Below are 26,612 nucleotides of genomic sequence, written 5' to 3'. Positions count from 1 at the left end.
ATACGTTTTACGTCACACTGCTAACTTTCAGAAGCACACTAAGACCCATGTTTATCTTTCACCAAGTGTCAAAGTAACTCAAATACTCGCTTTTCCTCAGTTCTTATCTCACATTAAGTTTCTTAGATTGACAAGTGTATAATGAGTAATGTAACAAAGAGATGAAGATGCGCTTGCTTTATCTATGTAACACTGTATTCCCTTCTTGTTATGATTTTACAACAATACCTTGTTTTGCTTATGAACCCTATTTAATGAACCTGCAATCAATAAACGTGGCTCTTCGCCCTGACAGACTCCTGTCTGTGCAGAGCGGAGATCCCTCTTGATCAAGCAGTAATTGTGTATGTCTCTTTATGTTTGGTATCTGGCTGAACCACCAACAGGTAAATTAAATTGCTAAAGCTTGCGCCCCTATTCAGGGGCGCGCACTTAGATTTGGACCCAACAATTGGCACCCCAGATGGGACTCCACATAGAATCTGTACCAGGTTTTGCAAAATACCAAGGCGCCCGGAGAGTCTTTTTTCTCAAACGGTATTTTGAAAAACTGAGCAAAAACTGAACTGCTGGAGTAAAAACAAATTGAAATACAGTGGTGCCTGCCAGGTATCATAGTGAGTCTTGTTATGTTAATGTCAATGTTGTGACCCCTTTAAGTGTTATGTGCAGGTTACGAAGGACGTCGTTGAATCAAGGTAGGCATGCAAAAGAAAAGGCATGGTAAAGTTATGCGTGGGAAAATGGTCGAAAATAACTGCAGTTGGGGCACCTGAAATAGTCAGGTAACCTCGGGTTGGGTCCTTTGATGCCGCTTGTTTACTTGGGGTAAAGGAGCGGCTAGACAAGGATAGCCCAGCGCAGCCAGATTTCTGGCCCTTGTGGAAGCAAGGGCGCAGAAATGGGCTAGCAGCAGGGTAATGATTGGTAGGTCTGTAACTGGTAGGACCCTGATCCCAGCTGTTTTGCTGATGACCCCCCCCCCAGACAGCAGCCTATTGACTGCACCATAAATTCTGTCTGCCCTGCCACCTTCACCTCAGGGCGGTGGTTCCCCAGGGGGCAGGCATCCGACTCACATCCAAAGATCGGTGGTGCGCTGTCTAAAGGGAGGGGTTGGGAGAGGGAACCTGAGGACCAGCAAACGCGCCTACGAAAAGCCTCTCCACAAAAGGGGGGATGCCCCCATTTAGCTCCCATGCCCTTTCTGCTTTCTCTTCTACAGCAGCGCCTCAACAGCAACAGCAACAAGTCCCGGCAGAAAAAAGGAGGAAGGGAAATTGGGATGCTCGCACTGTTGTCTTGAACGGGCGCGTTTTTTTCGCGTTGAACACAAAATGTGGTTGGAATTTTAAGGAATGGAGTCAGCTGTTTAAACTCCCATGTGTGTAGTTTGTAATATTTCCCTGGGACATAAGGAATGGTAATAGGAATGATTTTGTTTAAATAGATGTATATGACTGAGTACTCAAGTGTGAATTGGATGTATGTGTGAAGGTGTGAAAGTTTCTTTGAGTGTTTAATGTGAAGGGTTTCTGTGGGAATGCTAAAAAGGAAACTTCCTTCCCTTTGCTTTCACTTCTTCAAACAGTTCTCCTTGTTTTCCTTGTTGCTTGGATCTGCTTTGCTGGCTTATCCTGAATCATCAGACCATTGGTCCACCTAGCTCACTATTGCCTACATCATTCTTTCCCATCATTTTTTCCCCAGCCTCATGCCCGCCATATGTTTTGGGCTACACCTCCACTTAGTTGATGGGAGCTGTAGTCCAGAACACATGGAGGGCACCACGTTGGTGAAGGCTGGTCTCAAGTGGCTGGCAGAGCTCTCCAGGGTCCCAGGCAGTGTTATCTCTCAGTCCTACCTGGAGATGCCAGGGACTGGACCTGAGGCTGTCCGGTTGCAAAGCAGTCGATCTTCCACAAAGCTGCAGCCTTTCTTTGAAATGCGGAGCCATCTTTTATCAACTTACCTGTGTGCCCCATTGGGCTACAGCCTTCTCACACAGGAACCTAGGACACCGCCTTGAACTGAGTCAGAGCATTGGTCCATCAAGATCAGTAATGTCTACACTGACTGGCAGCGGCTTGCCAGGGTTTCAGGCAGGGAGCCTCTCCCAATGGAGATGCCACTGGGGATTGAACCTGGATCCTTCTGCAGGCAAAGCATGTGCTCAGCCACTGAGGAATGGCTGTTTCTTTAAAAGGGAGAGCCACATATTTTACAAATTTACCTGCATGCCCCATTTATGTTTAATGCAGGTGGTGGTGATTTAGTTTTAACGTAAGAAGGCATGTGGGTGATGGCTGTGTGGGGGCTGAACTCTCTCCCCCAGCTAATCTCTTGACACTCCATTGCTTCAGGAACTCTCCCCTCACTTTGAAAGCAGAGCCAAGCGAAGAGGAAAATGCCTGGAGGTAAAACTGAGTGAAAGGTCCTGGAGGACTTCTCTCCTTGTAACGTGCATGAGGAAGGCCGGTAGCGTAGTGGTAGAGCATCTGTTTTGCATGCAGAAGGTCCTAGTTTCAATCCCCAGCATCTCCACATTGGATTGGGAACGTCTCCCTGTCTGAAATCCTGGACAGCTGCTGCCAGTCAGTGCAGACAATACTGAGCGATATAGACCAAGGGTCTGTATACAAGGCAGCTTTCATGTCTCCTGGGTGTCAAGGACCAGCTAAAGATCACCCCCACAGTGAGTGGCTCAGGGTTGACGTGCCCTGCCACCTGTGCAGTCGTGGGCAAGCTGCAGAGTCCCAAAGAGCCCAGTTGCCTCCCAGCTGGCAGTTGCGGACAAGGAAGGGGCTGGTTTGTGCGGTGGTGGCAAGCTAAGCAGGCCTAGCCAGCTGTGGAGGACTAGCCTCAGAGGGAGGCAACAGGAAACCCGCTCTGAATACCACCTACCATGAAATCCCCATAAGGCAGGATCGACTTGAAGGCAGTCCGTTTCCATTCCTATGTTCTCCCTATGTTAAAATTAGGCACCTGACCCTCAGTTTGGCCCTAAGGCAGGGCTGGCACCACTTCAGAAGTTGTCGGCCACCCTAACAATGCCTTCACGGGGCTGTCGAAGGGAAAGGCCTTGAGCGCGGAGGCAGAGCATCTACTTTGCATGCAGAAGGTCCCCCGTTCTCAGACCCTGGCATCTGCAGTTCAAGGTTCTTGGGTAGCCTAGCTGGGACAACCGTTGCCAGGAAGGCTAAAGCTAGCTCAAGGCTGGGGAACCTCCAGCCCTCTAAATGTTGTTGGACTATAGCTCCCATCAGTGGAGGCTGATGGCTCTGATGTCAGTGGGGCAGTGAATCTGCCCCGGGTTTCAATCCTTGAAAGCTCCTTGCAAGTTTGGACCGAAACCCGGAGCAGGTTTACTGCCCCACAGATGTCGGAGCCACCAGCTTCCCCTGAGCATTGACCATCCTGGCTGGGTCTGGGGAAGTTGGAGTGCAACAGCATCTGAAGGTTCCCAATCTGTGCTGTAACAAAAGATGCCAGAGATTGCATCTGGACGCAAAACATCTCTTCTACCCCTGAGCAACTACAGCTTTCTTGGTTCTAGATCCTGGAGATGAAAAACAAAGAGGTTGGCAGTATCTCATGCTCATGAAACGCCTTGAGCATCCAGCCATCTGCTACCTGGAGACATAAAGTAGAGCAAGGCATATCGTTGCTCAGATCCACCACACCAGTAATTCTAATGCCAAGCTTGCGTCTACGTACCCCACAAAGATCTCGGTGCAGAACGAAACTGCCAGGAGGGTGGCAAACAGCAAGAGGCCCTTCATTTTCACCAGGACAGGATAGCCACCGGGAACTGGGAGACCTCCCTAGGGTGCCTTATATAGCAGCCAGAAGTGTGACTATTGCAGCTTGCGCATGGCCCGGCCACAGAGACCAGCCTCTGCCAGCTGTCCTCCTTCCCACAACTCTGTTGGGAAAAAGTTGACACGTCCACCCCCTTTCTGATTGATGTTTAGGGAATGCACCACCTGCCTTGATAAGGGATGGGGGGGCAGAATGTTTGCTTTCATCTCTGCAATGTGAAGGAATTATTGAATCATCCACAAACCACAGATGTGCGATAAGCGGGCACACAGCACCCTAGAGCTGACACTGAGTTATGGGGCACAGGGCTTCAGACCCGCAATATGTCAGTTTCAGTGCAATGACTCAGTCAAGGAATACATAAGGAAGAGAGGATGTTGTCTATGTGCAAAGATACTGTTATTAGATAAGAAATCTGAACTCGTCCCCACACACCTAGAATCATAGAATAGTAGAGTTGGAAGGGGCCTATAAGGCCATCAAGTCCAACCCCCTGCTCAATACAGGAATCCTAATCAAAGCATTCCCGACAGATGGATGTCCAGCTGCCTCTTGAAGACCTCCAGTGTCAGAGAGCCCACTACCTCTCTAGGTAATTGGTTCCATTGTCACCTGTTGTGATTAAGGTTGCTTCCAGATGGGTGTTTATTGCAGGTCACATCCACAGCATACATTTAAAGCATGTGCTTTCTCCCAAAGAATTCTGGGAACTGTAGTTTGTTAAGGGTGCTGGGATATGTAACTCTGAGGAGTAACCTGCAGTTCCCAAGATTCTTTGGGGGAAGCCATGTCCTTTAAATATGCTTTAAATATGTGTTGTGGATGAATGTGACCTTAGTATGGATGCTCCTCGTGCACATAAATTCTTTGTGGCTTCCACAATGACATGGTTGGCATCAACATTCTAATCTGTGTCCCCCCTCCCTTGAATCCGAATTTACCCTTTCTGGAAACATCTGATAAATGACTCATTTGCAATATTAAGCTCCCATCTGGAAGCAACCTATTCATTGATTGATTTTGATCCATCCATCCCGCCCTTCCTCCCAGTAGGAGCCCAGGGTGGCCTAGATGAAAGTCTTTCCTAAGAGGAAAGGTGAGAGGTTTTGATGACCCTGAGGTAATCTTCAGCCCTGGAGTCTCTCATTTTAGCAAACAGATGTCCACGTGAGCCCCTGCCCACACAACGTCACGGTAAGTGTCTTCGGATACATTTCCACATGCCCTGACTACACACACCAGACCAAAATCCGCATTGCCTCTTGCCTTGTATGCTGCTTTCTGTAACTTCCATCAACATCATGCCCCTGAAAAGCAGCTTTGGGATTGCAAGGTGTGGACCAAGCAGGCGAGTGAGTTACTGGGGATGGCATCTGACTGGTGGAGTGATTTAAAGTTTTTATGGAGCTCTTTTGGTCAGAGATAGCCTGAAAGGGGTTTCCATGAAACAGACATCAGTATTAACAAAATTGATTAAGCATTATAAGATGCTGTTCAAATCAGGCTTTGCCAGCCTACTGCCCTCCAGATGTTTTGGACTGGGGAGTTTTGGGGGGTCCTCCTGATTGGTGCTTTTTTTGACCCAATAATGGTGCCTTAGTGGTGGATTTATACTGGACCGTCCACACATCATTCCACTTCATTGGTTCAGCAATGCTTCCTCAATGCCACCACATTATTGCTGTCTGGAGGAGCACTCTTGCCCCATATAGCACAACAAAAATGCCCCCCCCCAAAAAAAACCCCAGAACATTTGTGGAATGGAAAGTTATGGGATAACAGCAGGACGTAGCAGGATACGCACTGATTGGAAACGAACTAGTATGACTGCCCCAAAACTTTTCCAGGCGCAAATAGTATTAAAATCAGGATTGTATGTAACTGCCCTGATGCACAATCATGAACTCAAATATGATGCACACAAAAATGGATGTCTGGAGGACCCATAGCCCAATCATCAGGAGGGCACCAGCTTAGGGAATGCTAGTTTAATTAATTCAAACTCAGTTTATTTGGCCTCATCCAGTCCACCACTCCAACGCTGGTCCAGAGCTTGCACAGCCTCCCCGATTCAGATGTTATGGAGAAGTAGGGCTGGGTGTCATCAGCGTACTGATGGCACCGTGCTCCAAAACATACTCTTGGTGATCACTAATACAAAGTCCCACTCATTTCAATCAATTTTGCACTATGGGCGACTGTCCTCCAATTAGATATCCCTTGAGAAACAGATGAGATAGCACTTAATCACAGAAATAATGGAACTCTTTATTTTTGTCATGTTTTGATTTACTGTAATATTTAACTTTCCATTACAGAAAAAAAATGCCTTTCCCAATCTTCTGTTATTGAAACAGGAGCCCCAATACAAATTAAATGGTCCCATTTTTCAGCAAGGCTCACAGAGATAGTAGTGGAACATGGTTTATCATGATGGAGATGAGCCTAGGTGAGCATTGGGGTTGCAGGTTCCTCCATCTTCTCTGGCATGGCTGCAAGAAAGAAGCTATTGCTTTTCTTTTTGTTAACCACAGCTTATTGTGCTGCCCAGACCCAATGAACTGTGGTTAATCTTAACTATGATTTGATTAAAACAGGGCCATCCCTACCATTAGGCAAAGCGAGGTGGCTACCTCCACCAGTGGATTTTAGGTATTGGGAAACGGCAACAACATTTATTTATTTATTTGTTTTTATTAATTTGATATCCCGCCCATCCTATATTGAATAGTAACTCAATGTGTATTTTTACTGCCAGGGAGAAGAGGTGTTTGGGGGATTTTCTGCCTGAAGTGGCAAAATAAATTGGCTAGCCTTGGATATAATGCACCTTGACTTGGGGTGTGGGAGTGAGAAACAGAGTACCATTTCCTGCTTCTCCTCAAGAAGCAAAATGTCCTGAGCCAGCTCTGGACAGAAACAAGTCAACTTCAAACCATGAGTTATAAAGCTGGCTTGTTTCAATAAACCATAGGTTAGAGTTCAGAGAAAATGGTAAACTGTGGTCAATACAAAACGTTCCCAATCTTCTTCTTGTGGCTGAATTGGGGTGGCACGGGGCTTGCCTAGGCTTATTCCCATGATGAAACCATAGTTTGTTGCAACACCTGAATGCAGCCAAAGTGAGCTTCAATAGGAACGAGAAAATTGTAAAATGGAATCTCGAGGTTTTAGCAGAATGGTGCTATACTCCCAAGGGGCAAAGCTTCGCTCTGGAACACGTGTTAGCTTCACCCGCAACCTCATAAGGTTAATAAGGATGATCTCGGGCATGTTCTATGATCTTCATGAGCGCTAGCCAGGTTTCTTCCGCCGTTGAGATGATCTGATCCGCTGGTAGGAGAAATCCATATTGGCCTTTGTCCCTCAGCTCAAAAGTATAGGAATATTTGACCCCATTGTTGTAGCTCCAGTCAATGGTGGTTCCATCAGCTTGGTCTGCAGAAAGAGGAAACGGAAAGAAAATCTAACAGATCCAGTGCTTATACTAGATGTTTTATTCTGCTGTTTTACCAGGTTTCTAGTCTAATGGGAATTGATGTAGCTCTTTTGTAACTTATATTAAAAAGCAGACAACAAGGTGAATAACATAATACTTGGTGGAAACCTAACTTCAGTGGAACAGAAACAGTGCTGATTGTGATGAATCCATGGCAAAACACAGCCACTACTCACATATGGTGTCGATCGTGCTTCCAAATGTGTATTTTGTCCCATATACTTCAGCCAAGGCTGATACAGCCTCTTGAGCAAGGTTATCCTGCATGTGAAACAAGGAAAAAGGGGAGAGTTGACGTTTGGAACTGCAGTTGCTGGTTTTCTTCCCGGTCTCTTCTCCCTCTTCCCTGAACAACGGGACTCTTTGTGCATCAGCTTCCTTTAAATGGAAATGGACTGCCTTCAAACTGATCCTGACTTATGGCGACCCTATGAATGGGGTGTTCATGGTAAGCGGCGTTCAGAGGGGGTTTCCCATGGCCTCCCTCTGAGGCTAGTCCTCCCCAGCTGGCTAGGGCCTGCTCAGCTTGCCACCGCTGCACAAGCCAGCCCCTTCCTTGTCCACAACTGCCAGCTGGGGGGGCAACTGGGCTACTTGGGACTCTGCAGCTTGCCCATGGCTGCACAGGTGGCAGGGCACGTCACCCCTGAGCCACTCACTGTGGGGTGATCTTTAGCTGGCCCTTGACACCCAGGAGACACGAGCGGGGATTTGAACTCGCAGACTCTGGACTCCCAGCCAGGCTTAGTTTGCTAATTATTGTCAACACTGCCGTGAATGGTCATTGTTAGGAGTTGGAGAGTTCCTGTCAGAGCTTAGAAAGTGTCACACCCCATCAGGTGGGTAGTCACTGTGAAGGGTCATAGACCCCTTGTTTTTTGGGGGGCAGGGTCCCAGACAGGTCCCTATGTATGAGCCAATCAGCATGAAAAAGGAGCGTATTAGCCACTGAGGAGAGTCCTTGTCCTTTCGTGCTGATTGGAGCCAATCAGAGTGAACAGAGTTGAGCCAGCCCCTGAGAAGACTCTTCTCAGCAGCTAACCCACAGCCTCTCCTTTCATGCTGATTGGCTCTTAGGGATGTCTGTTTGCTGTAGCGGAGTGTGGACTCGCAACGCGCGCGAGAGCGCGAGGGAGGTGAAGGAAAGTGGAAAAGAGGGTGTGGCTGGGAGGGGATGTGTCATGACTATCCTGAAGAGACCCTGCACTTCTGAATTTGCCACTACACTACTGCACCACACTCCCCGCTGGGTGTGTGTGTGGGTGAAGGAGAGGGAAAGGGAGAGAGAACTAGTGGTGAGCTGAAGTCACCATGTGTGTGCATTGTGCAGATCTCTCTTTCTGGGCATACCTTCCAGATGTTGCTGGACTCCTGCCCCAGCCAGCAATGCCAACGGTCAGGAACCATGGGAGCTGGAGTCCAGAACATTTATTATTTATTTATTTATTTATTTATTATTGGATTGATATCCCGCCCTTCCTCCCAGCAGGAGCACAGGGCGGCACCACATTTAGGGGGCACCACATTGGCTCCCTCTGCCAGTAGTGCAGCCTTCCCCAACCTGGTGCTCTCTGGATGTTTTGGACTACATCCCTGCCAGTCTCAGCCAGGATGGACTTCCTCAGGCATGGTACCAAGGGCTGACCCTGGGAGCCTTCTACCTGCACGGCGGGTGCCCTCTCTGGCTTTGAGCTGAAGATGACAACGTGAACCGTGGGCATCTTGGCACCACAGTCTTCCGGCCTGATCCTACCACCCAACATTTCCACAGCAGGTCTTGGCAGTGTGGTCTTGCTGGGAGTGACCGGCTCTTACCAGTTCCTGGTGGTCAGGGGCAGGCTCCGTCTTATACCCGTAGGGAAACATCAGCATCTGGGAATAGCTGTGGATGGAGATGACGGATTTCACGTTTCCGTGGGCCAGGATGAAGTCCGCAATGGATTTCACTTCACTCTCGGAGTGAGGGAAGGCCCCGTGGTACGTTTCATCACAGGGGTTGCTGCTGGATCCAGGGCCTGTGGTAGAATCCGTGAGGAAGGACTCTGAGACATGATCCTGTCTGGAGCAGGGCTGAAGAATGTTTTTCAACATAAGGGCCACGTTCTCCCGTAAGCAATCCTCCAGGGGCCATATTCCAGTGGTGGGTGGGGCCAGGGACAAAAGTGGGTGGAGCAATGGATGAGGCTACATCTCAGCCACACAAAAGTCAGGAGGTTGTACAGTCTCTCTCTCTCTCTCTTCACCTTCCACCCAGACAAGCAAGAGGGATGACCATAGTCCAGGCGTGGGGAACCTTTGGCCCTCCAGGGGTTGCTGAACTGCAGCCCCCATCATCTCTGGCCATTGGCCATGCTTGCGGGGGCTTCTGGGAGCTGTAGTTCAGCAACCTCAGGGGCAAAGGTTCCCCACACCTGTCATAAATTGCAAGGGCACATTTCAGCCAGACAGAAGCACTCCAGGAAGGCACAGGGCAGGGCAGGAGTGGGGTTGTGGCTTGGGAGGAGCCTGGCCTGGAGACAGAGACGAGAGAGAGAGAGATGGGGGCCATATTCAGGCCCAGGCCTGAGATTTCCCACCTGAAGCCTAGAGAAATCCTTGCGAACACCAGGAGAGCAGGCGTTGTTATCCCCATTTTATAACTAAGGGTGTATCCAGACAGGTGTTTATTTGGTTGCAGGGACTGTCCACAAAGCGTTGTTGGCATCAAAATGCCAGCATCTGTTCTCCACCCGTTTAATCCAGATTGACCCGTTCCAGGCAAATCAGATAACTAAAAAAAAGCCCCGTTAGCAATTACCCGTTTGTGATATCTGAATGACTCGTTTACAGTATTAACCCCCCATCTGGAATGATGATGATGATGATGATGATGATGATGATGATGATGATTATATTATATTATAATTTATTTATACCCCGTCTTTCGGCCAAAGGCCCTCAAGGCAGCTTACAAAAAGCACAAATAACAATACAATTTACAAAATACAATTTACAAAAGTTAAATAACTCAAGATATTCAAATACAAGTTTGAATTCTTCTAAGTTGCTTTAGTACTTGCAGGACAATATTTAGGGGGAACCGACAGGATTGCCTGTTTCGTTTTCAGAAAGCACACAGCTGATCATGGAGGTATGCAGGTGTTTCTGAAGAAACAAGGCCACTGAGATAATGTGCTATTCATCCACATTGGTTTTCTGCAATCACCCTAACAGTAGTAGCGGTAGCAAGCCATTCTAGTTACTGAAACCATCAAGGCGACAACAGAATTGCCCCCTATGTTGCTTCTTGTGGGATACTTCACACACTCGCCTCCAAAGCCAGCATCCCAGTTCCTGTTGGGATCCACCCCAATGCAGGAAGATCCAGCGTTGATCGACCGAGTCTTACGCCACATGCGGTTCTAAAGGAGCAGAAACACTGAGCTCAGCCTTCGCCAACCTGGTGCCCTCCATATGCTTTGTGCTGCAACTCCCATCAGCCTCAGCCAGCCTGGCTGTGTTGACTGTAGCTGATGGGAGTTGGGGTCCAAAACATATGGAGGGCACCAGGTTGGCGAAGGCTGGTATATGCTACATCAGTTTTAATTAACAGGATTGCAACTTGCAACACTGCAAAATCTTGTATAGTTTGCACTTGAAAGCAACCAACTGGGTTTAGCCTGAACTCTTCCCGGCCTGCAAGTGTGTGGGAGGTCATATGCTCTGCACTCAGAGCGCACTGGATGCGCTTTGAGGTCCCGCCAATGCAGTTATGGTCCTTGTGAATCTGGACTGTGCCAAATGTTTAAGCCCTCTCAGAGCTCTATGTATGGATCCTAATGCAGCCAAAACAGCACCATCCATCCATGCACAGGACCACAGAGGTAGCCAATATGGTACCCTCCACGTGTCATTGGACTACAAGTCCCATCATCCCTGCCCATTGGCCATGCTGGCTGGGGCCAATGGAAGTTGGAGTCTATGACATCCAAGTGGTACCACGTTGGCTACCTCTGTGCAAGAGGGAGGTGGCACCAGGCTCAGGGGAACTCCAAGGTTTGCCAGAGTAACACAGTTATTTAGGGGGGGAAATCCTAAGGTGGGAGGGAACCCAAACACAGGCCATTGAGAACTGAGCATGCCACAGAATCCTGCTTTGCTGTTAGAGGTGGAGGAATGAAAACCTGGGAGAAAGAGGAATGGATTGGAGTATCCTGGAAGAGGGCACAGCTATGCTGGTGGCTGAACTGGAGCAGTCCACACTGCAACATTCTGTTGCAGGTCCCACTTCTTGTACTGTACCTGCCAAGGATTCTAGTTTGTCTGGGAGCTTATTCTATAGCATGTTTAATCAAATAGCTGAACCGGTCCTGCCTCTGTAACCTTTTCTTCCAGGAGAACTTACCGTAGTGTGAGTATAAGCAAAGCCATCGGGGTTAGTGATGATCTCCAAGAAGATGTCCATAGAATCCAGTACTGCCGTCAACGAGGCATCCTTACCAAATACGCTGGCTATCTACAGGAGCAGGAATGTTCCCCATGAGTTATGCGCAGTCGTTTCCATTTGATATATCAGCTAAAGTTGCATGTAGTTGTTGAAGGTTGTCTCCAAACCAGCATTCTTGATCAGTTCCTCTTTAGTTTTCTTCCTCAACTGTACCAGAACCCATTTCTCACATGTTCTGTTTAAGCTGAGGTTCCTCATTCCTGCCTTACATGCCTTTGTACATAACATTAAGCCATGGTTTGTTTTAGCCACCATTTCTTCAACAAACCATTAATCGTCTCATAGACAAGCAGACAAATTGGTTTGTTTTGCCAAAGCTTGGCTTGTTTTCCAGCTGCTCTTGATTTGTGCCTTTGCAGCTTGGTGAGCATCTAGGTTGGGGTGGCCAAACAAACTATGATGAAGCAAGGCTATTTGCTTCAGACACTGCACCAAACCATAGTGAAAGCAAGCCATCGTTTGTAAGCAAACAACAAATCATGGTTTCACATCATGGTTTGTTGACAGAAAACAAACGATGGTGAATTTTCCAGACTGCGTTTGCATGCTCAAACAAACTGTAGGATAAAATCATGCTTTAGCATTATGTGCGAACCACGCTACTTTCACCCTTAGAACTCTCTTCACAGAGATGCATGGAACATCTCTCCCCTTTCTGTTTTCCTGCTGACGAGTTAAAGCTGCAATATTACCGGGCTTTTGGAGTGGGAGACTGGATAACTGCTTAAGATAAACCATGCTACTAATTTTCAGATTAATTTTTTCCCCTCAAGCATCTTGAGCATCTTTCTTGCAAAGGGCAGGTCACCAATTCTTTTTGTGTGTGTGCGTGTGTGTGCATGTGTGTGTGTGTGTGTGCATGCGCGCCTTCAAGTCGATTACAGCTTATGGTGACCCTATGAATCAGTGACCTCCAATGGCATCTGTCGGACTCGTGAACCACCCTGTTCAGATCTTGGAAGTTCAGGTCTGTGGCTTCCTTGATGGAATCAATCCATCTCTTGTTTGGCCTTCCTCTTCTTCTACTCCCTTCTGTTTTTCCCACCATTATTGTCTTTTCTAGTGAATCATGTCTTCTCATGATGTGTCCAAAGTAGGTTAACCTCAGTTTCATTATTTTAGCTTCTAATGACAGTTCTGGTTTAATTTGTTCTAACACCCAATTAATTGCCTTTTTCACAGTCCATGGTATCCGCAAAGCTCTCCTCCAACACCAAATGAGTTGATTCTTCTCTCATATATATATATATATATATATATATATATAAAATATACATTAATATATAAATGTACTGATTTGCATGTCCTGCTACTAATTTAACCCAGTTTGGAGGACAGAGAGGGGTGAGTGAGTGAGTGTAGAACCTACCCTACTGGTCAAAGCTAAACTTTACATTCATTGCTCCACCCATTATTGCCTCTGGCCCCACCCACTCTGGCATGTTTCGCCCAGAAGGGAATATGGTGCTCAGGCTGGAAGAGGTTTTCTCTCTCCCCCATATTTTATCCTCATACCAACCTTGTGAGGTAGATTAGACTGGGTGATGCTGAGCAGCCAAAGGACACCCACTGAGCTTCAGGGCTGAGCAGTGATCAGAACCTTCCTCTCCCCTGTCCTAACCTGACATTAAGATACAATTCCTGTCTAGCAGAAGGCCTAAATTGAGTGTTCTGAGCCTTACAAAAAGGCACCTGCATGTTCTCTGACAGTACCTTGTTAGCTGTCCACAGTCCTGTCGCTTGGGTGATCCACTCTCGGGAGTGAATGCCGGTGTCAATCCAGATGGCGGGACGGTTGACCCCTCCCGTGCTGAACTGCAAGAAGAATCCACAACTTCTTTTAATAGCAGCAGGGGCTTTAGTCTGTGCCTGGCTGATCTTAACGCAAAGTGACTGTAGGTGGGTTCCTAAGGCAGCACTTTTGAAGGACTATCCTTCTTGCAGCAGTAGCAGATGGAAACAATCTTCTCTTTCCTCCTGAAAGTCAATATCCTTCCTCTTTCAATAAGCCTTTTAAGTGGAGACCTTATCCCAGTCTGCGTTCTGTGTTGGAACTGCTTTTTAATATGTTTTTAAAACCTTTTTTTAAAAAATAAATAAATATGTTTTAAACCTTTTTTTAAGATGTCTTCAAAGCTTTAAAAATGTTTTTAAAGATGTTTTGTTCTAATGTATATTAAAGTCTGTTTTTATGATGTGTTAAAGTGTTTTTAGTGCTTTTGTTTGCTGCCCTGGGCTCCTGCTGGGAGGAAGGGTGGGATATAAATCAAATAAATAAATCAAATAAATCAAATAAATAAATAAAATTAAATAATGAAGGAGACGCATCTCACCAGGGAGGGCATTCCCCAGAAAAGGAACAACCACTGAAAAGGCCCTGTTACGGGTCAACGCCAACTGGTGCTTCTAGACAGGTGTTTATTAAGGGATGGGTATTCTTCATGTATGCAATTTTTTCACAATGTCCATGTGACGCCCTTCCCTGGCTCTCCCTGTCAGGTTCCTACCTGCTCGTGGTTACTGCCAGTCTCTAGGCACCACCAGGGACTCCACCAGTCCGGACTGTCCTTTTATATGGTTTCTCTCCCCGCTCTAGCACAGATCTCAACAGATCCCCCTGCTAGGCAGCACTACCAGTCACGTCCTATAACCAGTAGTCCCAGAGACTCTGCCTGAGTCTCTCTATCTGGTTACCTCTGTGACTGAGTGCTAAAGCTGTCCCAATCCCTTTGATTTACTCAGACTGCTTGTGGTGTTATTCTACCCTTCCCCGCTGCCACCATTTGTTATCCTTCAGCCTTGGTATTTACCTTACCCTCCCTTCTGGTCTGTGAAACCCCAGCCAAGGATCAGGCCTTTGGTAAACCAAATATATTTATTAAATAACAAAGCTAACAAGATTAACAAGATTTCTTCTTAAGGCACATAAGCATATGGTTTTACTCAATACTAATCTGAACTCCACCCCCCTCCTTCTCCACTCTCTCCTGGCAAACAACTCTCTAAACCCCACCAAGCAACCCACTCAGTTCACCTCATCCACCCCCACTCTCACTCTTCCTTTTATACGTTCAGCCATTTTAAACACTCAGCCAATCATCTAGCATTCTACTGCCCATTCACTCCCCCTCCTCTTTCACTCCACTTACCATGTATCTTCTAAACAACCAACACTTACCGTATATACATTAATATAGGAACATCACAGTCCACAGAATATTGTTGGCATCAAAATGCTAGGATCTGATTATCATAAAAGGGCCTAACAATCTGCCAATTTTTAATATGAGTTATTCATGAAACAGCTCCTTTGGTATACAAACTGGTTCTGCAGAATAGCATAAGCAAAAGAGACAGACCCCTGCCCCACTGATCTTACAGTCTACATTTCAATGTAGGGGAACAAAAGAGAGAAAGAGAGGGAAGAGAGAGGCAAGGGGAACAGGACCTGTTTATCAGCAAATACAAAACAGGCCTTGTTGGCGTTTGGGACACCCTTAATGGCTAACAGGGAATGCCATTCTTTCTTACCTTCAGAACGTAGATGGGCTGCCCTTCATAGCTCTGCCCAATCTGCATTTTGCTGACCAGATCTGGATTTTCAGCCACAAAATCATCCATCCAACTGTAGATCTAAAAAGTAGGAGTTTACTGCTTGTCCTTGTATAGCAGTGCAACTGTGGATCTCATTTGAGTTTGAATTTTCAGAAGGGTAGATGGCCATTCTTCTGAGTCTTGCAACACATAAAGACTAACAAATATATTATGGCAGATTGTAGTCTGCTTCATTAGATACATATGCTTGTGCCACAATACATTTGTTAGTCTTTAAGGTGACACAAGACTCTTTGTTATTTGAGTCTTAGCCGTGCCAAGCTGCCAACTGGGCATGTCATACAACTTCCCAAGGTCTCCAGGCTTTGTAAGGAAAGTATCTACTTTGGCTGCTGTTGTCTTTTCCTGTTCCCACCCACTCTGGATTTGCATGTTAAAAAATGTGGTGAAAAAGTCGGTGCGTTACACTAGTGACTTGTGCTTGCACTTTGCACCACCAGAGACCCACACGCTTGTGCTTTCGATGGATTTATAATAACAGATGCAAAGCAGCACACACACACGCTGCCCCCAGAAATTAGGTCAGCTACATTGTTTTCCATTGCCCAATATATCAGGTTTCCCAGAAGCAGAGAACTGGGAAGGGGAGATGGAACTCCCTCATAACACTTGCTTCCCTAGATTTGGTCAGCCAGGGTAAAAGTATGGTGACAAGGAAAGGTTGCCAACTTTCTTTTTGGCTCGGAGGCTCTGCGCCATTAAGAGTTCCGTAACAGGCTGAAATGAGCAGCTGAAGCTCTTTCTGCCATGGGAAAAAGTAATGCAGCAATGGGAAAGGTTCCTAGTTGGTTGCTCTCTCTTTTAAATGCTGGCATCCCTGCAGTAGCGGTGGCATTGGCTGAGAACCAAAGCAAGGTCTTTGCTCAGTAGATTCGGAGAGGTGGACAGATGCCTAATCTGTGTAATTGCCACTCCAATTTACTCTGGAAATATACTTTCAAAGACAATTTCATTTGTAGTGGACAGTAGGAAGGGGGGAAATATATGCATTTATGCAAAAGTACCTCCTCGATGGTGTGGTAGGTAGAGAAGCTAAATGTGCCAGTGTTTCTTTCAGACTTTCTGGCCAGCAACATGGATTCCTTTTCCTTATCCAGCAAATCCTGTTTAAATAAATAAATATCAAAAACATACTCAGAAAGAAAAATGTTTCAAACTGCTCCCAGACTCTCTTTCCCATGCTCAGTTCAGGATGTTGGTGAAGGATGGCATGCAAGGCCCAAAACAGCCTGGGGCCTCCTTGGCCCAATCAGATGTTCCATCAGCTGACTAAATTGGAGACTGATTGAGAATGATTCTCTTAAATGTATCCTCTACAGGGTGCACATAAATGAATATAATAGTGAAAAATATGATACAAACATTCACAATGCTAAGGAAAATTGCCTTGCAAAAATGCTTCTGTTAGGCAATACTGTATATAAAAATGTGTATAGTACGAGAAAGGTCTCCGGTTCCCTCCCGGCTCTCGCCTTGCCCCAAAGAATGAATGAATGAATGAGTCTCCTGTAAACCCGCCTTTAATGCTGACTCGCTCTTCCTCTCCTCCTCTTCTCGCCTCTTCCCACCCCCAATTAATTGTTTGCTTGTTTATTTATTAAATTTATATTTAGTTGCTGTAAACTGCCTAGGGAGCTTCGGCTATGGGGCGGTATATAAATACAATAAATAAATAAATATGGAAAGGTGGTGCACTGAACTTCAGCCTGGAAAACTGAGGGCCTGAGAAAAAACAAAACGGACATATTGGCCTTTCCCAAGTTCACCAACGTGTTGCGATGACCCTGCTGTTATTCATTCTGAGCTCTTGGGAGGAGACAGTCTATAAACTGAAGAAATTATATGGAGAGGGGGGGTGCAGTGCAGAAGATGCCCAGTGGCCCTACTTCTCCCTTCATGGCTTGGGGCTGGGGGGCAGGGAAGAAAGTCCTGGAAAAGATCCTTCTTGGAAAAGAGAGGGAAGCCGGCCGCTCTGCTCTTTCACAGAGCTTGGAAAAGTTACTTTTTTGAACTACAACTCCCATCAGCCCAATCCAGTGGCCATGCTGGCTGGGGCTGATGGGAGTTGTAGTTCAAAAAAGTAACTTTTCCAAGCTCTGCTCTTTCAGTCCCCCTCACCTGTAGGTCTTTGATCATGATGGTATAAGGGATGCCCTTGGACTCCAGGAGGATCTTGACGGCTTGGAGGCTCTGGAAAGGGACTCTCATGTCCACTGGAAGGCTGGCCTTAGACGGACCTTGCCAGAAATCAATAATATTTTCAAAAGAAAAAGAAAGTTAGCAGAACTCAGACTTTACAGGTTGACTTGTCCAGGTAATTTCAAATATATTTCAAAGCGTTCCAGCAAATGTCAAGGTCACAAGGGATCCTTTCCTTGAAAGAGTTGCCTAGAAAACCTTCAAACACTGAGCTGAGCGACTAAATTTTGATACGGGAACTCACCATGACACAGCAGTCAAAAGACTGCCTCACCTTTCAAAGATCATGTAGAGAAGACATTTTGTGGGTTCATGAAAACACCGTCGCGTACACACTGACCTGCAGTGCTTTCAAGACACTGTAGAACATCCGGAGCAAATTTCACCTGGGCCCTTAGAGTTCTGCCTTTGTGCAACGGCAGAATCGTTTGCTGAGGGGGTCAACCCTGGGACCTTTTGCATGGCAAGCATTCACAGGTCCAAGAGGCATTTGGAACACCATAAAGGGCAGCAGAGAAGACAGGTAGGTCCACTGAACCATGGGGTCCTCAGTCCCTGGAAAGTTCTCCTCCACAAACTAAATTGAAATTGATGCGAGTTGTGCAAGAGAAAGTTTCAGGCTCCTCCACTCTGTGTTTTGCACTAGGAGGGATTGAAGCACATACTAGAAAACGTACGTGTGCACAATTAAAGTGGTATTTGCTTAAAGCCTTCTGTCACCTTAGCACAACAAATCTGCTTTTAAAAAGTAACTGATTTTTTGGCGGTTTGGCAAGCGATGGGGGAATGTTTTGTACTGAAAAGCGTGGAATTAATTAATTATTATTGGGACGATGTATAAACATAGACTCATAGAATAGCAGAGTTGGAAGGGGCCTACAAGGCCATCCAGTCCAATCCCCTGCACAATGCAGGAATCCTAATCAAAGCATTCCCGACAGATGGCTGTCCAGCTGCCTCTTGAAGGCCTCTAGTGTCGGAGAGCCCACTACCTCTCTAGTTTTTGCAACTAGTTTTTGCAAGCAAATCAGGATGAAGGCAGGATGAACGCTGCAAACAAATCAGAGCAAATACTCAGAATAATCTTAACATCCATGTAAACTTTGTGCAGGCAGATCAGGATGAGTGCTCATTGAACAGCCCTTCAGTGGGGCTTGTGCAAGAGAACTTCCCAATGGATTGCAACAGCAACCCATGTTAATTGGGGAGGGGGCAGAAAATGTCAAATAACTTAGGGATCAAGCCCTGTCACAAACCACAGATGTTGCAAACAGTCTTCTAACAATTCCTGTGGTTTGCAGCAAGTGAACACACTGGTCACTCACCACCACAACTGTTGGCTGGGTGGGGTCTCAGCTACTGAACACTTATCACCTCTAGGGATGGGTGAGAATTTCAATTCAGTTCGCATTTCAAGCAGAATTTATTAAATTTGCAATTTCCAAAACAATATGAGAACCGAAACACAGCCATCCTTCGAAATTTGCATTTATTCGAATTTTGGGATGCAGTTTGCCAATTAAACAACACTTAAAAAATGCATATATTAGGGGAAAGTGTGCATAAAAATGAATACGACTGAAAATAACAGGCAAAAAGGCATGAAGTAATGGGAAATGGGTTGCAAAAATGTGTACCTTTGTCAAAACCTCCTGCAAAAATGTGTTTATTTGGAGAAATTCGCATTAAAATGGTGGAGAATTTTCATGAGGATTGGGGGGGGAAATAAATTCACATATCTCTGTAGAAACGTAGATAAATGAATTTAACACTGGAGAAATGAGGAATGGAGAGAACCGAAACTGGCAGATCTTTCCATCCCTAATTCACCACCACCCTCAAATACCTTCCCATGCCTTCCGGTGAGGAGCAAAGAGAGCGATTTTCCTCCTTGTTTCCACAGCCACAAACACATTTGGAGTGCCGAAGTCTACCCCGCTCTAGCCGTGCCCACAGAACCACTTCACCTGCCGCCCTCTTTACCTGCAAGTCTACCCATTCTGCCAGCTCCTTTAGCAATGCCAGTTGCTCCTCGCCATTCGCCCTGACGCGGAGGACCTGATCTCTGGGAACGGAAGAGAAATAGGTGGATGAGGAAGATATGCAGATATAAAAGGAGATGACACCCCCTCACATGTCCATCTCCTTTTTTATTCTTGGAGGAAATGCAGGTTACAAACATAATAAAGGAAGTTTGCTGCAAGGGTCTACAAACACAGCGAAATGTGACCTTCATGGCTTTGCTCACCTCTTTCAGTCTCTGTACTCACCCGACAAAGAGCTTGTGGCTGAAGGCAGCTGCTGTGAGGAAGCCAAGGAACAGGAGACTCTTCATGATGGGCAGGACAAACATTCTTCCTGGGTTTGCTTTGGGTATATATGCCTGCTGGCTTCCCCTCGGCGTTTCTCAAGGACCTGCCTCCCCTGGGGACATTATTCATGTCCGGATTGACCATGGGATCAAAGATAATTCAAGTGAGTTTAAAAAAGCCATTTATTGTGTTTACCCACAGACATTTATTTGAAGGGGAATATGGCACAGTCTTACAAGTAGATCACAGTGGGTCTTGCCCTGAAGCAAAATAAAGCAGTTTTAAAGACCATGTGGTATAGTGGTTGGATCAGGGCAGGGGAGAGCTGGGTTCAAATCCCCACTTGGCCACAAAGCTCAGTGGATGACTTTGGACCAGTTGCTCTTTTTCTTTCTCTCAGCTTAACATACCTCACAGGGTTGTTGTGAGGTTAAAATAGGGCAAGGAGAATGATATACGAACGTTCATTGTTTTTATGTTATATGTTTTTATTGTACTATATTGTGTATTTTATTATATCCTTTGTTGTTCACCGCCCAGAGAGCTTTTGCTAGTCGGGCGGTATATAAGTGTAATAAATAATAATAATAATAATAATAATAATAATATAGACCATTGTGAGCTATTTGGAGGAGAGGGATATAAACATACTTTAAAAATTCGTTAAGGTTCATAAACAATACTGGGTGCTTCCAGAGAGGTGTTTGTTGTGGGATAGGTGCCTCTAACACAATAGTACTGCTCCACATGGATGAGTATTTGGAGATGTTGCAAATGGAAGCCACTTCTGTTGGCAGCACTGTAAGAACTTCAGAACATAAGGAGAGCCATGCAGCTGGATTGGGCCAAAGGGGGCCCATCTAGCCCAGCGTCCTGTTCTTAAAGTGGTCAAGCAGATCAGGGGAAGCCCACAAGCAGAACCAGAGCGCAACAGCAGCACTCTCCCCACCTGCGGTCCCCAGCAACTGGTATTGAGGCATACTGTCTCCAACGGTGGAGAGAGCACACAGCCATCATGGCTAGTAGCCATTGATAGCCTCGTCCTCCATGAATTTGCTTGTGGCATCCATAACATGGGTGTGTGCTCTGGCCCTCTGTGCTTTTGTTGCCCGGAGCAGTAAGTGGTCCAAGGGCAACCAGACTTTGTTCAGAACCCTGGGAGTTACCTGCTGTGTGGTACTGCTAAGGAATGTGCATATAAAAAGGCAGCAGCTCTAGGATTTGAGAGTTCTTGGACACAGTCGCTGAAGGACAGATGAATCTAACAGTTTTGTTTTTTCACAGCTTCTCATTTTTCCAATCCTAAATTCAATTTGCCACAATTACATATTAGTTTGCAGATTATTTTTTTTTGAAGACTGCATGAAAATTCATCAGCATCTTAGTGCACATTTCCCCTAATATACATGTTTTTGTCTGCAGTTTTGCCTAATGCACACACATTATTGCAAGCAATTTGCCCCAGAATAATGCATTTTTGTATGTTATTTTCAGTGATATGTGCATTTTATGCCTACTTTCCCCTAATAAATCATCATCATCATCATTATCATCAATTATTATTATTATTATTATATCCAGCCCTTCCTCCCAACAGGAGCCCAGGGCAGCAAACAAAAGCGCTAAAAACACTCTAAAAATCATAAAAACAGACTTTAAAATATATTACATCCTTAAAAACATATTAAAACAAAACATGTTTAAAAACATGCATTTTTATACCCATTTTTCAATTGGAGAATTGCATCCCCAAAATTTGGAGGCATGCAAATTTCCAAGGACACCTGTTTGGGTTTGTGTATTGTTTCGGGAAGTGTGGATTAGCTAACTTCTAATTAAAATGGGAACCAAGCTGAATTTCCCCTCCATCTCTACCTTCAGATGAGGCAGAGTGTGCAAACAAAGATTTCTCTCACACAACTCCTTTCTTGGATGCTCTCTGAAACATGACAGTAGCCACAATATTAGGATGATGGTCCAGCTGCCAATCAAGAAGCCCCAGGGCAAATCTGAACACTCTCTGGAGCCAGCTCTGTTTGTGTAAATTCAGCAACTGTACCAGGAGTGGGACAGATCCTTAGCTTATGAGCTTTTGCTCTTTTGAAAATGGAAATGGACTGCCTTCAAGTCGATCCCCACTTATGGCGACCATATGAATAGGGATTTCATGGTAAGCGGTATTCAGAGGGGGTTGACCACTGCCCCCTCTGAGGCTAGTCCGCCCCAGCTGGCTAGGGCCTGCTCACCTTGCCACAGCCCCTTCCTTGTCCGCAACTGCCAGCTGGGGGGCAACTGGGCTCCTTGGGACTCTGCAGCTTGCCCACGGCTGCACAGGTGGCAGGGCACGTCACCCCTGAGCCACTCACTGTGGGGTGATCTTTAACTGGCCCTTGACGCCCAGGAGACACAAGTGGGGATTTGAACTCACAGACTCTGGACTCCCAGCCAGGCTCTCCTCCCCACTGTTTTAGCAAAGATTTAATTCATCCACAGACCAAACCCGACTCTGCCATCCTTCTGCCTGCCCAAGTTCTCTAACAGCCTCTTGGGTCAGAGTGAATATTTTATGTCATCCACAGAATTTTTTTTTTTTTGCTTTCCAGTGAGTAACTCAACAGCTGCTAGAGCCAGTGAAGGACACAGATAAGCCACTAACGAGTTGGTTGAAATGTTGCTATTGGGACAGAAGATTAAGAAACGTTAATCTTCAGGTCTTCGATGAAGTTGGATCTGTGACCATGAGGTTGTCCTCACGTTGGGGTCAAGGGTGGCAGCAGGTGAGTCAGTCTATATGGGAGCCTCACGGCTCCTGCGTTGGGGCAGGGGGCTGGACTTGTCCTTTTGAAATGGAAATGGACTGCCTTCAAGTCGATCCCAACTTTTGGCTACCCTATGAATAGGGTTTTCATGGTAAGTGGTATTCAGAGGGGGTTTACCATTGCCTCCCTCTGAGGCTAGTCCTCCCCAGCTGGCCAGGGCCTGCTCAGCTTGCCACAGCTGCACAAGCCAGCCCCTTCCTTGTCTGCAACAGCCAGCTGGGGGGCAACTTGGACTCTGCAGCTTTCCCACGGCTGCACAGGTGGCAGGGCATGTCACCCCTGAGCCACTCACTGTGGGGGTGATCTTTAGCTGGCCCTTGACACCCAGGAGACACGAGCGGGATTTGAACATACAGACTCTGGACTCCCAGCCAGGCTCTCCTCCCCACTGTGCTATACCAGTCAACCTCATGATTCTTTAAGTGAACTGAGTGTGCTCTTGTTATAAACAATACGCCCCAGTCCCTTTTAGGGATCCTGGTAGCTTGGATCCGCTCCCAATACTCACCCAATAGAGCTCAAGAACAAATGAAATAAGATGGAGGATAGAGTATATTTATTTCTAACACGTGCACGTGGAGAAGGGCCAAGCCAGTTCTGACAGACTCGGCTGTGCTGGCCCTTTTATAAGCTTTATTTTACTAATTATTCATGCATCAATTTCATCACATCTACATCATAACTACATCATTAATCCATGCCCATTTCCTCCTCATAACCATATTTAGAAGTTGTTTTTCACACTTGTTATCTTGTTATGTTCATCTTAGCCTTGTACATGTGCAACATAGTTTGATACTTTCTTCGGCACAGGTGCATTTGCAACTAAAAGCCTGTGTGAATACAGTTATCTATTTTGCAGACACAGCTTTAAACAAACAATGGTTCTGCAATTCAGCAAACTAGCATTTCTCTTTACACACACACAAGTAAATTCACTGTCAGCATTTTAGCACACAAGCAAGTCATACTGTGCTACAATTTCAAACAAGCCTAGCACTTTTTACTTTGACTATGCAAAGAAAGCTTAATTGAACAAAATATGTTATTAATTCAAACAGTCAAACAAACAGAATTCAGTGTCACAATTCCCCCCTTAGAAGCTTTTTGATATTTATATCATATAGCTTCTTCATTCTGAATCACTTGTTGATACATAATTCTTCCATACATTTGCATACTACTTTTAGTTACTGCATTATCTATTATGCTACGAATACCATTCATGATTACAGGCATTAGGCAAGGTAAAAGCATACATCCCATTAAAATCAAAAGAACCAATACAATCATTGTCTTCATTCCTCCAAACCAATTGAACCAACTTCCCCAAGCTCCAAGATTTATTCCTTTCCAAGTTTGTACTGGGACATAAGCAAGCTTTTTGATTTTATTAGCAATGTCTTTTACTATATTGCCGTTGTCATCAATTTTCACACAACATTCTGTCAAATTAAGGAGTCCGCAGACACCTCCTTCTTTAGCTAACAAATAATCCAAGGCCAGTCGGTTTTGAAGTATCGCTTCTCTCATTTGAGTTGATTGATCAGCAAGCAAGGTTAAAGCTTCAGCTGTTTGATTGGTTATTATCTCTATTACCGCCTGAAGTCTAATAAGGCGATTTAAAATGTATATTGGGCCGCGGTAACCCGCTGAACCATCTTGTGCCCATGAAGCAGGATCATAATGTTCAATGATCCTTTCTGGAGGCCAAGTATCTCTCCAACCATTGTCTTGGCCTTTTGTTAAAGAAAGATCAAGTGCCCTTCTCTTTCTTTCAGATTGTTCTCCATCAAACACTGGAACTAAAGGATTTAGACTTCCACCTTTTATAGTATACATTGGCTGTATTATTCCAACATAACAAATCCCAGTCCAATTCAAGGGGAGAATTGCATAAGCTTTACTCCCACAAATCCAATAGTGTCCTTTTAATGCAGGCATAGTAGTATTGTGTAGAATTGGAGAATTTTTATTATAAGGAATGTAATATGTATCCTTTGCACCGAGAGGGCCTGTGACAATGCGGTATCCTTGTCCCAAAACAAAATTACACTTCCATAATTGGGATTCATTTCTGTATGTACATCTAGTATCATTATTAGTTTGGTTCCATACTGTCCAATAATTCTGAAATCCCATAATAATGGTTCCATTAAGGTGCTTCCATAGCCAACCTTGATCTTTTAAGATGGTAGGAATCGTTAAATTTCTTTCTTGGCAGTCACTCAATTGAATATCTGTGTAAGGATCCGAACATTTAGACCTACATGAACTCCGATTACGTGCACCAGGAATACATGAACACCATGTTCCATTTTCGAGTTGGATGTGTGTATTATTCCATCGGGAAACAAATTTAGTACAGTTTGTAACTGGACAATTACCAATGGAACAATATTCACGCCATCCCAATGTCCAATTACATTTACTGGCTCCAACATTTTTGCCTCTCAAAATATTCTGTTGGAGACAATATTTGCCCAAACTTGATTTGTACAATTCCCATTCATGTGGCTCTGTCCAGGTGCTCAGATTAACATGCACTTCACTTTTGTTACTTAAAAGCCAGTAGGGTGCAAGGGGAAATCCTATCCATGGCCATTTCAAAAATCCTTTTGGACTTCCACAGATCCAACAATTTGTAAGGTTAAACCCTTTGGCTACCTCTTGAGCGAGTTCAACAAACACATTTTCCCTTTTTTCCTTCTGGAATGAGCTCCTTTGATCTCTACATATTCCCACTTTTTGAGTGGAAAAAGGAGTTGGGAGGCAGATATATACCACAAATAAAGAAGTGAGACACAAAATAGTACCAAGGATGGGCTTAAAGCCCAGAGAATTAATATCTGCTGAGTTTCTTCCCATTTTAATATGAGATACAACTTAGGCCACAAATCTAGTACACAAATCTAATACCACTGTTTGGAATTCTGTGATTCACCCAAGTCCGAACCACTGTATGCCACTGATATGGTCTATCAAGGCATGAACCAAGTAAAGGTGGTCGTTTCTGAATTACTACTACAGGAACTCGAAGATATCTTTGATAGTTCCTTTCGTTTCTTGCAGCTATTATTGCAATTAATGGGGAAGGTGGAACACTTCCTCCCATTGACTTAAGGGCCTTGATCAAGGATATAACGACCTGCCCTTACACGCCACACTCGTCGCCTGTACGTAAGATTTGCTTCTATTTTAGGATGATAATAATACTGCCTAGGATCTTTTGGTATATTGGCAATCAATGGAACATGGGGCAAAATAACTTTTACTTCAACACGTCCCCAAGTTTGCAAAGATTCAATTCTCCAATTTACAGTGTATGCTTCCGGTGGCAACGTTGGTGGAGACCCTCCCATTTACCACCTCAGACGTACAGTCTTTAGATCAATATCGGGCGGTAGAACAGAATTCAGAAAGGTTCGAGCAACAGTATGTAGATGTTGCTTTCTATTCTTAGTACACGTATCTACAATTTGGACTACTGTTATTGGAACCTTCCTCCTAGGATCTCCTGGTACTTGTATACTAGTAGGCTGGATGGGGAAAGGTTTCTGTGAACCTCCCATACAATCTCAGTCTTTCTGTTTCTTCAACTTGAGCTTCAGGTTGAAACCCGGTACGGTTTCCGATAACCACTTTTCTTCAGGCGTCTGATCCTTCGCCTCTCCAGATGGGGAGTCCTTGGCTACTCCCTTCTCTGGTTCCTGGGTAATTATAGGTTCTGCTTTCTTTATCCTACTGGCATGGACCCACCGCTTATGGCCTACGAGCTTTACTGCCGATTCGGTAATCAAAATGATCTGCTCTGGTGGTCCCCACGTGGGCTGCAAAGGCTCTTGCTTCCACTTCCGAAC

General features: G+C 45.4%; 1 protein-coding gene across 1 annotated transcript; it reads right to left on the bottom strand.

Annotated features, from left to right (window-relative positions):
* Positions 1 to 7,031: 7,031 nt before the first annotated feature.
* Positions 7,032 to 17,645, bottom strand: LOC133363264 (carboxypeptidase A1-like). The gene is made up of 9 exons (XM_061582655.1): positions 17,541 to 17,645; positions 16,427 to 16,525; positions 15,339 to 15,440; positions 13,521 to 13,622; positions 11,706 to 11,816; positions 10,632 to 10,722; positions 9,137 to 9,336; positions 7,498 to 7,582; positions 7,032 to 7,260 (listed from the first exon to the last, which is right to left on the bottom strand). Exons 1-9 carry the CDS (start codon positions 17,628 to 17,630, stop codon positions 7,073 to 7,075), a joined length of 1,068 nt encoding a protein of 355 aa, XP_061438639.1. The 5' UTR covers positions 17,631 to 17,645; the 3' UTR covers positions 7,032 to 7,072.
* Between the last annotated feature and the right edge of the window lie 8,967 nt (positions 17,646 to 26,612).

The sequence above is a fragment of the Rhineura floridana genome, chromosome 8, assembly GCF_030035675.1.
Source record: "Rhineura floridana isolate rRhiFlo1 chromosome 8, rRhiFlo1.hap2, whole genome shotgun sequence".
Lineage (NCBI taxonomy): Eukaryota > Metazoa > Chordata > Lepidosauria > Squamata > Rhineuridae > Rhineura > Rhineura floridana.
The sequence above is the reverse complement of the archived record's forward strand: the minus strand, read 5'-3'. Positions and strand labels throughout refer to the sequence as shown.

Bases quoted from the DNA above. Each gene is read 5' to 3' on its own strand.
- LOC133363264 (XM_061582655.1), bottom strand. From the start codon at position 17,630: ATGAGAGTCCCTTTCCAGAGCCTCCAAGCCGTCAAGATCCTCCTGGAG. The intron at 16,526-17,540 runs GTGAGGGGGACT...TTATTTAAACAG, and splicing joins TCATGATCAAAGACCTACAG to GATTTGCTGGATAAGGAAAA. The intron at 10,723-11,705 runs GTAAGTTCTCCT...CTGCTCCTTTAG, and splicing joins TTGCTTATACTCACACTACG to AACCGCATGTGGCGTAAGAC.